General features: G+C 35.4%; 1 protein-coding gene across 1 annotated transcript; it reads left to right on the top strand.

The window, feature by feature from the left end:
- The first annotated feature begins 4,203 nt into the window (after positions 1-4,203).
- Positions 4,204-6,317, top strand: LOC141627810 (protein FAR-RED IMPAIRED RESPONSE 1-like). The gene is made up of 3 exons (XM_074441028.1): positions 4,204-5,032; positions 5,160-5,339; positions 5,896-6,317. Exons 1-3 carry the CDS (start codon positions 4,204-4,206, stop codon positions 6,315-6,317), a joined length of 1,431 nt encoding a protein of 476 aa, XP_074297129.1.
- The last annotated feature ends 10,869 nt before the right edge of the window (positions 6,318-17,186 follow it).

The raw sequence follows: 17,186 nt of genomic DNA on the forward strand, positions 1-17,186 counted from the left end.
TATCTTCTTTTTAGCCGATCCTTCCTAATGTCCATTCTATAATTGGTTTTTTTTTTCATTTTATTTGTTCTCAGCATATATCATATCACTTGTAACTACCAACAGGCTGTAAATTCCAATTTCCCACACAACTATGTTACCTTATAAGGTCTGAGCTTTCTCGCTAGACAAGAGGGCTAACCAAACCAAAAACATGATAAGATTACTAACTTAGAAGGTCTTAGCGTTCTGGTATTGGCATTCTCTAGATAGTAATGTATCAATACTTATGCTTCTCTTAATAAAAGGGAAAGAAGGAATGATGATCTTACTGTACAATCACACGACACTCAACATAATCCAAAATGACGTCTAGACCCTGTCCAAAAACAGTCCATACGATCCCTTATTCCGACTACCCAAAACAACCCCATAAGACTACTTAAAACCGTGCCCATAACCAACATTTCGAGGCGACAAATACGTTGACATTACGACTCAAGGTACCTATAATCTACACCACAGTGGCCACCACACCAGCCCATAGACAGGCCATAAAATAGTCCCTCATCAGTCACTTTTACGCCCTAGAAACAGTCCCATAAAGCACCATTTTATCCGTCCCAAAACTGAGCCCAACTCAGCCTGTTACGACTCCAAAACCGAGGCCAAAACAGTCCACACGGCCTCCATTTCGACTGTCCCAAAACAGTCTGAAGGCTGCACAAAACTGGTACCAAAACAGAGTTCAATCAATCCTAAACCAGTCCTAAACCGAGTCAAAACAGTCCCATATCAGCACAATTTTCAGACGGAATTTAGGACAGGAAAGAAACGAAAGTAAGACGCAACTAAGCCCGAATAATAACCTGTTAAATCATCCTAACTATACTCGAGAACCGTCATGTAAAACAGGTCACTGAAGCCGCATAAAGCCAGCCCGTTTCAACCACCATTTGAGACAGAAACCATCACGCAACAGAGAAAAACAAAAAGGGGCAAACTTTATCAAACAAAAGCACATAAAACAACACCAAAGACGGAAATTTCGACAATTTGTCGAGTAACCTATCACCGTTACCTTTTTGCCCTTCAATGAACACGATTCCGTCACCAAGCTGCTCTGGGTTGTCCTGTATTACATCTACACACGCAAAACAAGGATACTTAGCGAAACCCGAACCCTAAGTATGGACGGTAGTCACGAAATTGGATGAAAGTTAGGACCTTTCTTACCTAGAAAGATGAAGAACGGAAAGGGGAAGCCAATGTCGTAAAGATTAGCGAAAATAGTTGAGAAACGGAGACGGGATCTGAGCTTGAAGATGGGATAATTAATGGAGTTTATGTCTGTTTACTTCTATTTTTTTTTTGTTGACTGTTGAGTTGCTCGAAAAGGAAGAAGGAAGGGAAAGTGCGGGGGTGGGGTACGGGTATAATAATAATAATAATAATAATAATAATAATAATAATAATAATAATAATAATAATAATAATAATAATAATTAAGTTAAGGGTAAGGTGAGTGTGAGTATGTGTATAGGAATCGGATTGGTCCGAATAAATTTACCCTCATATATGAAAATGTGACGGTCTTAAGCTAGACGGGAATTCGCCTTAAACCTACTATAATTTAAGACGAAGCTTTATTATTGTCGCTATTAATATTATCCGACAAAAATATTTATTTTATATAAACAAGCTTGTGAAAATGTAACTTTTGTAAAATTTATGTTCAAAAGGAGATCAATTAAATTAAATAATTTAAAAATATAAAATATAGTAATCGAACGGTCAAATAAATTTTAAATGTGAGAATGAGGAATTCGCGGGTGTTATATATATATATATATATATATATATATATATATATATATATATATATATATATATATATATATATATATATATATATATATATATATATATATATATAGTGTCAAGTTCTCCTAAGTCCTTAATATCTTTTGAGTCCCTAAGTCTTTATTAGGGCCCTTGGATTAGGAAAATGGAGAGTGGAGATTTTCCTACTTTAATCACAATATAGGCGTGAAAAAAAAAAGGAAATAGGTTGAGGAGGAGAGAGGGTGAGTGTGTCAGTACTATTGCCTATTACCCACTGTGCACACACAAACACATGCATAATCATCCAACAACCTTCCTCAACACAATTCTAAGGAAACTCCACCAAAACACAATTTGAAAAAACTCATATTCCTGGCGATAATTTTGGCGATAATTTAGAGCAAAATTTACATTCTTCATTTATCATCTTCCTTTATCACCTTCCTTTATCATCTTCCTTTATTATCCTCCATTCTCACAAACAAACAACAAGACCAACGTCCAACGTCAAAAATGCCGGATTTGCAAATGATTCCATTTGGCCATGGTAATTTTTGGATTGTTTTTTTATTTTCTTCATTCAAAGTTAGGTTATATATCTTTTTTTTTTATCAAAACATTAGCTTAAATATGAACAGTTGCTTAGATATGAGAAGGAAGTGTATTTTAGGTTATTTTTGAAGCTTGTTTTTCATTATTTGAAATCTATAAATCCACTCTTTCAACATGAACTCCAGCATTATAGAGTTCAACATCAACTCTGTGAATAAGAAGTTAAACTTTAAATGTAGTATCTGGTAGAGTTCAACATCATATTTCAGTTTCTTATTTGTAAGAGTGAATGTAGTATCTGCAACGTGACAGTAAAAAGACGAATAAAGTGTAACTGTAACATTCAAAAGTGTAATTCTGACGGATGAAAGAGTAATTTCATGATTAACAAAACTGTAATTATAATGGCCGTAAATGTAATTTTAACTATAAATGGTGTGATTTTAAGCAACAAAAGTATTATTGTAATTATTATGGTAGATAAGTACAATTGTAATTGTAGTCGTACAAAGTGTTATTTTAACAGCTAAAATTGTTATTATAACAGAGAAAGGTTCTAAATTTGTAAACAGTAATTCTAATAGGAGAAAGTATAATTATAACAGAGAAAAGTGTAATTTTGACTAGTAAAGGTGTGATTGTAACAGACAAAATCTGTAAGTTTCTAAACTGTAATTCTAATAGTAACAAGTATAATTGTAACAGACAAAAGTGTAATTTTAACAACCAAAAGGGTTATTGCAACAGAAAAGCTGTAAGTTTTTAAATTGTAATTGTAATACTAAAAAGTATAATTCTAACAGACAAAAGTGTAGTGATAACAACAAAAAGTGTAATTTCAAGGAAGATATAATTTTAACAAATATATGGGTTACTTTAATATTGTTATGAAAACAATTGATAACAATGACACTATTGACAGATAATATTGAGCATAATGGAAAACGAAAGCCGAACGAGGAAGAATTTTGCAGGGACGTTGAAGCTAAGTTCACCCCCTATGTTGGTCGGAATTTACGAAATAGAGGAAGCAATGACATTTTATAGAATTTATGTTGTTGCTTGTGGTTTTGATGTGCGTAAGTACACGACTAAGAGATGGCGTGGCGGGAAATAAAATCTAAAATGCGTTGGTTTGCAACCGGGAGGGGTTCAAACATAAGGGACAATTGGAGTGTAGTGGCCGCCAGGACTCAGGTAGGAGACGCAAAGTCAGGCGCGTTGGCTGCAAAGCGAGGATTAGGCTATTCATGAGGAATGGGGAATTAAGAATTGACAGATTCCACAGTGGCCACAACCATGAACTCGTATCAGCCAGAGATAGAGAGTTTCAAAAGTTGGCATGCAACATAATAGACTATCACAAAATGATAATCCCTTATAATTCAAGGGTGAGTATTCCAAGTTTTCTGAAGTTAGCCTTCGCCTTCTTGAACTTACAGTTTTGTTGGTTAGAATTACACTTTGTTTGAGTCATTGGAATTCTACATTTGTCTGTTAAAATTACACTTTTGTATATTACAATTATCCATATATCCGTCAAAGTTACAATTTATTTTGTCAAAATTAAAGTTTTGTTGATTACAATTACACTTTTCTTGATTAAAATTACACTTGTTTATGGTATAATTTCACTTTATTTTGTTAGAATTACACTTTTGTCTGCTAAAATTACACTTTTTGCTACTACAATTACACTTATTCTTGTTAAAACAACACCTTTGTTTTTTGAATTTATACTTTTGTATCTGTTTTAATTACGTTTTTGTTGATTAAAATACATACATCTAAAAGATTGTCAATAATCAACAGCTGAAAATAGGAGCAATGAAGACTTACAAAATTTTGAAGGAACATGTTAATGGGTTTGAAAACATCGGAGCTAGTTTGAATGATTTTAAGAAATTTCACAGAGATGTGAAATGCTACATTCATGAACGGGACGGTCAGATATTTATGGACCACTTTAAGGAATTGGCTGTTAATAGGCCAGGATTCTTCTTTGACTATGATGTTGATTCTGACGGTAGCCTTAGTAAAGCTATATGGGCCGACGGAATCGCTAGATGGAACTACTCAGTTTTTGGGGATGCAGTGTCGTTCGATCCGACGTATTCCACCAATAAGTATGACATGTCCTTCACACCTTTCACCGGGGTTGATAACCATAAACGATCAGTCACTTTCTGTGGAGCGCTTGTTGCTCATGAAGATGCAGACTCGTTTAAATGGGTTTTTACCCGTTTTCTGGCTGCGATGGGTGGGAAAGAGCCTAAGTATATTATCACCGATCAGGATCCTGGTATTCTTAAAGCGGTGCCATTGGTGTTCAAGACAGCGCGACACCGATATTGTATGTGGCATATCATGAACAAGGTGCCAAGCAAGTATGGAATGACGAGAGACGATTATTCAGTCTTTGTAAAGAAATTGAATGCCATAATATGGGATGAAGACATTGAAGCGGCAGAGTTCGATGCAAAATGGGAAGAAATTGGTAGGGAACACAATGTTAATAACATTGACTGGTTCCAAGAAATGTACGCTAAAAGGAAACAGTGGGTTATGGCTTATTGTAGGGACCTAGATATGGGGGGTGTTATGAGGACAACCCAAAGATCAGAGAGCGAAAATATTTTTTTTAAGAGATTTGAGAGTAAGTCAGGAACATTAGTTGAGTTTTCGATGCGTTTTGACAGCGCGATGGACCAAAGAAAGACACACACAAAACAGATTGACAACTCGTAATGCACACACTTTCCCTGTAATATCAACGCATCTAGCTATCGAAGTGCACGGGGCGCAAGTGTACAGTCATAAAGTATTCGAGGAATTTCAAGAAGAGGCCAAGTGCTCAATCGGCACTTGTAAAAGTAGAGGATTTACTGAGTGTGGCTCTTTAGAGGTGACCACTGTAAGAGATGCAAACAGGGACATAAATTATGAGCTCACATACTGCCCAGGTATCATTCTGTAGCATTTGTTTGTTAAAATTATACTCTTATCCATTAAAATTACACTTTTGTTGAATACAATTACACTTTGGGTTGTTAAAATTATACTTTGGGTTGTTAAAATTATACTTTTATTTGTTAAAATTACACTTTCGTTGATTAAAATTACACTTTGGGTTGTTAAAATTACACATTGGGTTGTTAAAATTGTACTTTGGGTTGTTAAAATTATACTTTTATCCGTTAAAATCACACTTTTGTTGATTAAAATTACACTTCTGCCGGTTAGAATTACACTTTTGTGTATTACAGTCACACTTTCTTCTGACTGATTTAACTAACATATTACTCTATATTGTTGAACTAGATACATTGAAAGCCACTTGTAGCTGCAGAATGCTTGAGAGGAAAGGCATTCTTTGCCGGCATGTCATATGGTTTTACTCATCAAACGGAGTGAAGATTATTCCAGAACAATGTGTTGTTAAAAGATGGTGTAAAGATGCAAGGTTGTCTAAAATGTTCGATTGTAATGGTGAAGCAACTGAGGACGTTGATATAATAGATGGAAAACAGATTGCTATGTCAGTAATGTGGTCAGAGATTCATCAGACAGTTGCTATGCTCATAGGCAAATTGAAGAATGATGTCGACAACTTTTCTAGTCTAATTAGACAGTTTAAGGAGAAACTTTCACCATTAGCATCACCATTGAATAAACAACAACAGTTGGAGAAAATTCTTGGTTGTTCTCCTAGTCAGGAGATAACCATTTTGCCGCCGAATAAATCCAAGAACAAGGGAAGCGGAAAGAGAATGTTGTCGATGAAGGAAAAAGCAGTTACTTTGGCAAGGAAGCCAAAACGTATGTGTAAAAATTGCAAGCGATTAGCTAACCATGACAAAAGGAACTGCCCTAATCCTTTCGCAGAGCACCCACCGTTGTCGCAATCGTCAGAACCCTCGTCGGAAGAAGAAGAAGAATAAGAAGAAAAAGAAGAAGAAGACGAAGAAGAAGAAGGCATCTTAGAATAATCAATATAATACCTAATAAGCAGTACATTTTTTTGGGGATGTCTACGAAAAATACGAGGTACAACATGATGTTTCGTATTTTGTTTAGACATCAAACTGCCAGGAAGGCAACTGGTCGCCGTTGGTATTACAATGTATTTTGTTGAAGTATTTTGAATAGGACGAAACAGTTATAATGTGCAACACCAGAACGTTGAATTTTTCACTCTTGACTATTATGACAATTTATGTTCTTACAATTACAGATATCTAGGAAATAAAATTGCAATGGCCTCATATCTGCTTAGGGTAGGATTGTTATGATCAGAATTACACTTAAACTCATTATAATTACAGATTATGCGATTAAAGTTACACTTCATCTATAGTAAAGCCTTATAACATAGTTTGGTATAACTATATTTTCATAAAACACCTAAAATTACACTTTTGCCTTTTAAAATTACATTTATGTTTTGTGTTATGTAAGGTCTATCTGTCACTGCTATGGCCGGTTAGAATTACACTTCTACCTGTTAGAATTACACTTTTGTGTATTACAGTCACACTTTCTTCTGACTGATTTAACTAACATATTACTCTATATTGTTGAACTAGATACATTGAAAGCCACTTGTAGCTGCAGAATGCTTAAGAGGAAAGGCATTCTTTGCCGGCATGTCATATGGATTTACATAAAACATCTTGTCTTATAGAATGTTAAAAGATAACAATAAGCATCTGCTAACATTGTTTACACAAAAACTAACTGTCTAGGTTAAGGTTGCTAAGATCTGATAATAATACAAAGTATGAAATAAATGTTTACATAGCCAAGGCAATATTCCCACAAAAACTTAACTACTAGAATAAGGTTGTTATTTTTTCACATTGGCACGGGGCAGTCTACGCTTCTGTTGTAATACCTTCCACAGTTTGTCCTTCGTGCTAACAAAAGCTTTGACCTTCTCGAGCACACCTTCGCACAAGACGTTCATGTTTGCTAGAACGAGGGTATATAAGCTGGATCACCAAATAGCGCCTTGATTTCTTCTTCTCGAGGTCTTCATGCTGAAAAGGAAGACCCTCGTATAAGAGCATTGCCATCATGGTGAACAGACCCGACTCTGGTTGGTTGAGAGTAGGTGACATCCCGCTGAAAGGTATTTGGTGTAACGCATAATTAGGAAATTCCCGTGCTCTAGTGTTCTTCTTTTCCTTATCCCGTGATTCTAAATAATCACTCACTGCACTAGCCTTCATATGTACATAATTACCTCAAAAAACTGATTGAAAAAAAAAAGATAGCATTTGGAAGAAAGGGATGGACAATAACTTACAATTAAACGCGCTGCTTTTCCAAACTGCGACTTTTGCAAATCAGAATGCCTTTGCCCGTCCAAATAAGTCGATCAATTTGATTTGTGATTGATACATACGCATGCGAAATGGTCGTCAATGCAGAACGGGACAAATAACAAGTCTGTTTTCAAGTTGACGGTTTGCTCACTTTGTCGACGATGAAGGTGTCCCGGAGCTGGTACAGGTTGTCATAGTTCTTTGTCGATTGTGTGCCTGGTTGTTCAAACGTCCCAAGCAATCCCAACAGTATATCCTTTAAAAGGCAATAGTGAACATGATTAATGTGGTTACTTTGTCCCCTAAAATTACACTATTGTCCCTTAAAATTACACTTCACACGGTTAGAATGACACTTTTGTTGATTAAAAGAACTAAAGTGAAACATTCACATAATATAACTGTAATTTAGAAAAGTGTCATTCTGACTAACAAAGGTGTAATAGAAGTGGGTATAAATATTATGCAATAGTTAATGGAAGTACCATGTGACGTATACTAAAGAATGACATCCTCATTTGGTTGCCATATTCCTCCTTCTCCAAATGGTTCATCAAAATTGACCAGCACTCGATGACATTCAACGACATAAGGTTTTCAGGCACCAAGGACATAATGTCAGCTCTCCGAAGCGTTGCGTGACGGGTGTACCAGACCAGCTGTTCACTGCACTCCGTAATATTAAAGAAGTCGTTAATTAAAATAGAATAAATGTGAAAAATAATGTGAGTATGAGCCATTATTAATTCAGATTAACCGACGTTCATCATAATTGTGGTCATCTAACAAGCAATAGTCGGCAACATGCTTCCTCCTCTGTTTAATATCCTTGATTAATGCTTGGTTGCTCCGGAGCATCTTCGACACCACATTTGTGTTGAGACCACCTCTACCACAGTCGAGAGAGCAGCCCAACCCGTCCCCCTTTCCACGAGGATGGCTCTTAACAGAGGAAAGGGCTTTACCAGACGGAATGTGCATGGTAACAGGTGTCGCCTTCATAATGGGCTCTTCAGATTCAGTTACGCGAGCACGTTTTGTGGATTGCGGCCCTATGTCACCATCTGTTTTCCTCTTAACAACATTCAACTTTCTTGTCAACGGATGTCCAGCAGTTGCTTTGAAATAACCAACCCGCATCAAGATCTCTTCTCTGATACTGTTAATGTCAAAGAGGACGAGTGTTGCAGCAATCTCAGCACGGTACAAACTCATAGCATCCTCTTTCCCGAGGTCACATTGAAAAGGACTCCCGCGGTAAAACATCATATGTAGCATCATGAAAACACCACAGTCATTTCTCGAATACCCTTGACCTTGCCAACTGAACTCAATGTTCACGATCTTAAACCCGCTGACTTTTGCCCCCTTAGACAGCCCTTTAGACACCAAATACTTCCCCATTATATTTGCCTGAACATGAATACACGTCAATGTGTTAACGTAGTATGGCACATATAAATTGGTTGACTTTTGGATATCGGACACTTACAGAAATACGTGCTATCCCTCCGTAAGGGAGCGTTTCTATTGGGTCATCGTATGTGCGGTTGTCGAGGTAGTCAATCTGCTCGGTGAGAAAGTTGATGCACACGCAGCTGTAATGATCACCGTCACCAGATAACACGGGCAGAAAGATCTGCATCGTGTGTCACTAAGATCAGTAAAAGGAATCCTTAATAATCATGATTTAGATTACATGTTTTGTTACCTACCATGTCCGTGTCAAGCTGGAATGGTGCACGACAGTTTTTGACCAGGCATCCCAAACCACCAAAAATGTCTTCGTCTTTGTTCAATACTTTCCCAAGCTTTTGAGCCTTCCAAATATACCTTGCGGGGTCCTTTAATTTGAAAAGTGTTAAATGCGTGATCAGATAATTAAAAGAGCTATTTTATAAAAATAAAGTGAAACTTTAACGAAAAAAAAAAAGTAATTGTAACACGCAATGCTGTAATCTTTAGCACAGAAGGGTAATGTTAAAAGTATAATTTAAATAATAAAAAATGTAATTCTGACGGCCAAAAGTATCATTTTAACGGACAAATGTGTAATTTTAACATACAAAAGTAACATTTTAACTTTAAAAAGTATAATTCTAACGGACAAATGTGTAATTTTAACACACAAAAGTAACATTTTAACTTACAAAGTGACTTAGGCCAAAGAAACAACGGGATATGTCCGACGGTTTCATGATGTGGTTGAGTAGCAAGCACCAACCATCAATAACACTTGTCATGATTTGTCGCCCAGGTTCAAAGTTCCAATATCTTCCCGGGTAATGAAATAAAACTCGCTAAATTGGACCAATCGTTCACTACAACAAAAACATTTACTTAGTCAACAAATATATATATAATTAGGAATGTTAAGGGCCTTTTGTAAAAAATAATACACTTACAACTCGGAAAAAGCGTCTGACTGATTGAACGCATAGTCAATCAAGTATTTCCTGTCACTAAACATTGGCACTAGGAGCTCCCGATGAATGCTAGGTTTCTCGTCGCGAAGCACAATTCGGAGCGGTGCCCCACAATCAATAGAAAACCCAAGGTTCTCAATGACGTGATCCATGCACGGTAAGGGCTCGCTCGAGTGAAGTAAAAAAGGATGGTAGCTCAGATCACTGTGAGGGACGTACGGTACCGGGTTAGGAATGTCAGCGTTCTCTGCCTCTGGTACTACATCAGCTGTTACCTCTCCGTGGTCGATAGTCCCTTCCAAAGACTTCACGACATCATCCTCCACTGCCGCATCTGTAATAAAAATAGTGTAATTTCATCATCAGAAAGTAAGTGTAACTGTGGCAGAGAACAAAATAAAATTTAGTAGACAAAATTATAATTCTAGTACAATAAAGTGTTATTTTAACAAAAAAAAGTGTAATTTTAACCAAAAAAAGTGTAATTCTAGCAGACAAAAGTGTAATTCTAACAAAAAAAAGTGTTATTGTAACTAAAAAAAGTGTAATTTTAGCAGAAAAAAAATGTAATTCTAACAAAATAAAGTGTTATTTTAACTAAAAATTGTCTAATGGCAGCAGACAAAAGTGTAATTCTAACAAAATAAAGTGTTATTTCAATAAAGTGTCACTTTAACTATAAAAAGTGTAATTTTAACTGTCAAAGTAGTATTTTTAGTGCAAAAAAATATAACTTCATCCAATCCACTTCTAAACTCTAAAGGTCAATGGATTACCTCCGTGATCCTCTTTTGCAGCCCCATCCACCACCTTCTCTACCACCTGTCGAGGACTTGCATCCAAATTTGGCTCATCATTATTCCACACCGATCGATTTTCAAAGATGCACGATGTTGGGTCCTCCTGAACAATGCGTTTACGTCCGTAGTAGAATAGACAAGACTTGTCCATTCCACGTCCATAAATTCCTTTGCACTGCAACGCAAATACATATTCCGGCCAAAGCTCGTTACCCTTTAACGACCGCTCATCGGCCGGTGCGCATCCGCCGTTTCCGGCCCCTCTTCATAATGTTGAGTTTCTTCTCAAGCTGTTAGTTCGCGCGCTCTCGCTTCACATATCTCATCAGTCGAGAAAAGGAACTGAGTGGCAGGGGGGACAACTTCTTTGTTCTGAATTTCCACCAAGGCATTTTCCGCCTTCTCAGACTCCCCAGCATCAGGCCCACCAAATTCCAAAGATTTAGTATCCACTTGTACAGCATTGTCTAATGTTGCAGTAACCACTGTTGTACTTGCACATTGGAGACCACGCTCAGCATTACCCTTCCCAATCTTGTCATCATCCTTGTCTGTCTCGGCATTCACAACTTCACTCACATGCACAGCCGTTCCCTTAGCGTCAGAGGCCACTTCCGACAATTCTGGTACCTCTCCAATTCCTTGGTCTTCTCTGGCCGGCATTTCAGCTCGGCGCTCTGCTTCAATAATCTCCACAGTCGAAAATAGGAATTGAGTGACAGTTGGATCAGCGTCGGTGGGCCTATCCTCCTCATTCTTCTTATCAGCTATCTGAGGTTCCCCAGCAACAGGCACCCCCATGTCCATAGTCTGCTCTTGTTCCTTTGCAGCAGCAGCATTCGCATAGAACTTCTTCTCAGCCTCATCAACCTCTTCTTTTGAATAATACTCTTCAAGAACTCCCCGGTCAAATTTAGGTGGTTCGTCAACAGCCACCTCCTTCCCAACTACCTTCCTCCTTTTGTAAATAACGGAAATATCACGAGTAATACCAATGTCCACGTTGGTGTCCTTACTGTCATCCTCTTTGTTAGCAGCGTCCTTAAATTCAGCCGTGTTGTAAAATTGCACCGCCTCCATTATCTGTTGTGTAGACACCTCCCGTGCTTTGTCACTGGCTAGTTCATCCCGAACATCTACAGTGCCTTCGAGGTCTGTACCAACATCTATAGTCACCTCTTTCTCATTATCGTATCCATCATCCTCCATATTATCACCATCCTCCTCATCCTCAACATCATCACCATCCTCGTCATCTCCCTCGTCCTCATCACCATTGTCCTCCTCTTCATCATTATCACCACCCTGCTGCTCGTATCCCTCGCCATCTACCTCATCATTCTGATACTGAACACCTGGACTTTGTTGCAGCACAGGCGCTGATTTCACAGAATGATTTATTCGTTTAGCTATCTCCTGCATTTCCACAGCATAATCCTTCATCCTTTGGCTTTGAAAGAATGATTGCGTGCATTGTGTAACGACAGGGTCACTAGAATAGTTCAGACCTCCTGTTAACCTTTTCAGCGTCATGGCTGCATCTGCATACCATGAATAGAAGACAGTAGCATTCCTTTGCATCTTCAAGTAAAGCTCATGCACATCCTACATTAAAAAACAGATAATTGGACAAGTGTTCAGTCAAAAGTGTTCATTCAAAAGTATAATTTTAACTTTGACAAGTGTAATTCTAAGGGCCAAAAGTATAATTCTAACGGACAAAAGTGTAATTGTAACATACAAAAGTATAATTTTAACTTTAAAAAGTATAATTTTAACGGACAAAAGTGTAATTGTAACATACAAAAGTATAATTTTAACTTTAAAAAGAATAATTTTAACGGACAAAAGTGTAATTTAAGAAAACAAAAGTGTAAATTTAACAGTTTTTTATTGTAATTTTAACTTTAATAAGTGTACTTCTATCTGATAAAAGTGTAATTTTAACTGACAACCTTGTAATTTAAGCAATTACTGATTAATATCGCAATTACAATTGTAGTGTAATTGTAGTGAAAGAAAGAGTAACTTTAAATTAGCCTTGACAAATCAACCAATAACACTTACATCTACAAAACAGCTTTCAACTCCTCGTCATCATCAACACCAGGATGGGAGTTCAATCTCGATGAACTTCTTCCCCGTCCTGAAGTTGAAGTCACTTGTAATGCCGCATGACTAACCACATTGCCAATGGCCAACACTTTGCTGTCATTAGGCACCCCGCCAATGCTTAACAGTTCCTTTTGAAGGCACCGAGGATACTTGACCAAGGACCAAGTTTGCCGACCCAAACGGTTCTTGTCAAGCTCACCATGTAGTCTTTCAGAAAGCGTATGCCGGTCCCAGTGCTTAATGAGAGGAAGGCTGTGGGGACAACTCGTACCACGGAAATCGAAACGTTGGAAGTACGTAATCATTAAGAAGGGGATACAACCGAAGCGAATCCGTTTATTTTCACCGAGAGTCGCCGCAACCTTCACCAAATGTTCCAGCACATAACTACACCAATCGTATTGCGTAATCGAGTTCACATCTTCTACGGCTCTCAAAAGCTTGAAGTCAACCCCGCTGTATGACGCTGGAGTTAAGAATGATGACATGGCGAGCAGAACAAACAGCCTGCAGAATTGAGGACCTCCTTTTTTGTATTTTTTTCTTAAGATATATTGGAAGACAATTCCTAAATTAATGCCTTCTTTAACCCCTTTTATGTTGTACGCTTTCCGCCATTTATCTTTCAATTGCTTGTTCTCCGGCGCTTGAGAATCCTTTTGGCGGCCCGTAGGTACTAGATCAACTGTTTTAGGACCAAGTGGTAACATAAAACAGTCATACACGTCATGCTTGGTGACCATGAACTCCTTATCTTAAGCTGCCTGAAAAATATACGATTCGTCGCTGAATGCTTTGAGAAAATCTTTAACATGACCCATTGGATATGTTTTGAGTTTAAGCTCCAGAATACCACCGAAACCGATCCTCCGTACAGCATCTCGCTGGGCTTCATTAAGCTTTTCAACGAGCTCAACAAGCTGCTTCGGCCGACACTTGACAAACACCTTTGCTATTTTGTTCTTGGCTGGTTTGGCCTCAACGTGATCTGACAACTGCTGAAGAAACAAGTATTAATTAACAACGTGACATATAGACCTTACATAACACAAAATACAAATAACTGTAATTTTAAGTTTTTCAACCTGCTCAACAAGCTGCTTCTTCAACTTGACAGCACCTTTGCTTTTTTGGTCTTGCCGATTTAGCCTCATTTCCATCCGACATCCGTTAACATTACAAAAAATTAATTCTAGCAGACAAAAGGAAAATTCTAACAAAAAAAAGTGTAATTGTAGCAGCATAAAGTGTAATTTAGCAGACACAAGTGTAATTCTAACAATATAAAGTGTAATTTTAGCAGACAAAAGTATAATTCTAACAAAATAAAATGTTTTTTTAACAGACAAAAGTGTAATTTTAACAAAAAAAAGTGTAATTTTACCAGACAAAAGTGTAATTCTAACAATATAAAGTGTAATTTTAACAGGCAACAGTGTAATTTTAGCAAAAAAAAGTGTAATTGTAGAAGCATAAAGTGTTATTTTAGCAACAAAAGTGTAATTCTAACAAAATAAAATGTTATTTTAAAACACAAAAGTGTAATTTTAACAAAAAAAGTGTAATTGTAGCAGACAAGAGTGTAATTGTAACAAAATAAAGTGTTATTTTAACAGGCAATAGTGTAATTTTAACAAAATAAAATGTTATTTTAACAGACAAAAGTGTAATTTTAACAAAAAAAATGTAATTTTAGCAGACAAAAGTGTAATTCTAACAAAATAAAGTGTTATTTTAACAGGCAACAATGTAATTTTAGCAAAAAAAAGTGTAATTGTAGCAGCATAAAGTGTTATTTTAGCAACAAAAGTGTAATTCTAACAAAATAAAATGTTATTTTAACAGACAAAAGCGTAATTTTAACAGAAAAAAGTGTAATTTTCGCTGACAAAAGTATAATTCTAACAAAATAAAGTGTTATTTTAACAGGCAACAATGTAATTTTAGCAAAAAAAAGTGTAATTGTAGCAGCATAAAATGTTATTTTAGCAACAAAAGTGTAATTCTAACAAAAGGGTAATCAAAAAAGGGATTTCTCCAAAAAAAAATCTGGATAAACTGTAATTTTAACAGAGAAAGAGTAATTGTAAGCAACAAAAGTGGAATTTTTCAAAAAACTCTGTCTAATCTTAATGAATATGAACATATGTGCTAAAAACGTTTGTTGACAAAATACAGTGATCAAAAATAAATGTCCTACATGTCCTAAATATGCTAAAAATAACTGGGTAATCAAAATGAAGAAAGCAAATACAGTGATCAAATAGAACAGTACAACAACAATGGTGACAAAATACAGTGATCAAATACAGTGCAATTACATAACAATGTCCAATAAATTAAAAAAAACGTCTAAATAAATGAAGAGATAAAATCATAAAACTCTAAAAACCCAATAAAAAAATCATAAAACTCTAAAAACCCAAAAAAAATTAACTTCTGAAGTAATCTGAATTTACGAAAATGGCAGCTTTCAAGTGAGAAAAGAAAATGGAGAAGAAACCGATAATAAGGTAACAAAAAAGCGATAAAATTGGGGGATTTTGAGAGCAGTTTCGTTCTTAGGGAGGTTGAAATTACTGGGGTTTAATTTGGGGGAAATATTTTGGGGGAAAATTAATTTTGAATAATAGAGAGATGATAAATGGGGGGAAGTCAGTAGGACGTGTGTGTGATGTTTGATTGACAACCTGCATGCATGCTAATAACCTATGAGTGGTAGGATGAGAGAGGTAATTGTTTTAGCCATTAGAATAATATTATTAGTTGCTTTTTACTTTTAATCTAAGCCATTCAATAACATGATCTAAGGATAGACAATGGAACTCATGGACTCACATGTAAGACATGGACTTAGTTGATCTTATTAATATATATAATATATATATATATATATATATATATATATATATATATATATATATATATATATATATTTTTACCGATTTAAATAGATAACTTTTCAATAATTTACGGTTAAATACTAATATATATTTATCTTATTTCAATATTTTATAACTTAAATAATTCACAAAACTTGAACTAATAATATCGCTCAAAAAGTTCCTCTTTTAAGTATAGACTAGATTTAATGCTCGTGCGATGCACATGCCTATTTGTAGTATTCTATCATGTACTCCATACAATGTAGTAACATAAAAGCGAAGTAACATAAAATAAAAATGTTAAAAAACGTATAATGTAAATGGGGAGGATTGAGGAGGTAGATGTCTAAAAGTGATCAATAAAAGATGCATAAAATATTGCTGACTTTTTACGGAGTATGTTATTACAGTCTTACGCGAATGGCTTAACTTGTGGTTTTATGTAAAGCTGTTGTACACAAAACTAACTGTTATAATTATATTTACATGTATAGTTGTATGTGTGCGCTAAAAAAGTTTATAAATTTAGGTCAATGTCTAACCAGTTATTTGATTCCAAAATCAGGAGATCTCAATTTCTACACAATTCAAAAACTACTTACTTAGCCTCCTATACCTAACTAGAAGTACCCAAATATTTTAAAACTTCATATTCAATCTGACAACATTTGTTGTAACACCCGCGAGTTTTCCTTTTTTGACATTTAAAATTTATTAAACCGTTTGATTGCTTTATTTTATATTTTTGAATTATTCAATTTAAATAATTTTATTTCAAATACGACTTTTATAAAAGTAATATTTGAAAGCTCATTTATATAAAAACATGTATTATTAAATTATATTTTTGAGGCACAATTTATATAAGAAATTATGTATACATATTTTTAGTCGGACAGTAATAATAGTGACAGTGATAATATTAGTTTCCGTCTCAAGTTAAAATAAACTCGAGACATTATTCCGTCTAGCTATAGACCGTCACATTTCACTTTGTACATGCTTTAATCCGGACCAACCAGAAATCGACAACATGCTCACCTACCCTCTTACACTCTACCTTTATACATAATATTATAATTCATTTATTATTATTATTATTATTATTATTATTATTATTATTATTATTATTATTATTATTATTATTATTATTATTATTATTATTATTATTATTATTATTATTATTATTATTATTATTATTATTATTATTATTATTATTATTATTATTATTATTATTATTATTATTATTAATACCCA

Source organism: Silene latifolia, chromosome Y (genome assembly GCF_048544455.1).
Source record: "Silene latifolia isolate original U9 population chromosome Y, ASM4854445v1, whole genome shotgun sequence".
In the NCBI taxonomy this organism is placed as follows: domain Eukaryota; kingdom Viridiplantae; phylum Streptophyta; class Magnoliopsida; order Caryophyllales; family Caryophyllaceae; genus Silene; species Silene latifolia.

Bases quoted from the DNA above. Each gene is read 5' to 3' on its own strand.
- LOC141627810 (XM_074441028.1), top strand. From the start codon at position 4,204: ATGAAGACTTACAAAATTTTGAAGGAACATGTTAATGGGTTTGAAAAC. The intron at 5,033-5,159 runs GTAAGTCAGGAA...CAACGCATCTAG, and splicing joins TTTTTTTAAGAGATTTGAGA to CTATCGAAGTGCACGGGGCG. The intron at 5,340-5,895 runs GTATCATTCTGT...TTGATATAATAG, and splicing joins TGAGCTCACATACTGCCCAG to ATGGAAAACAGATTGCTATG.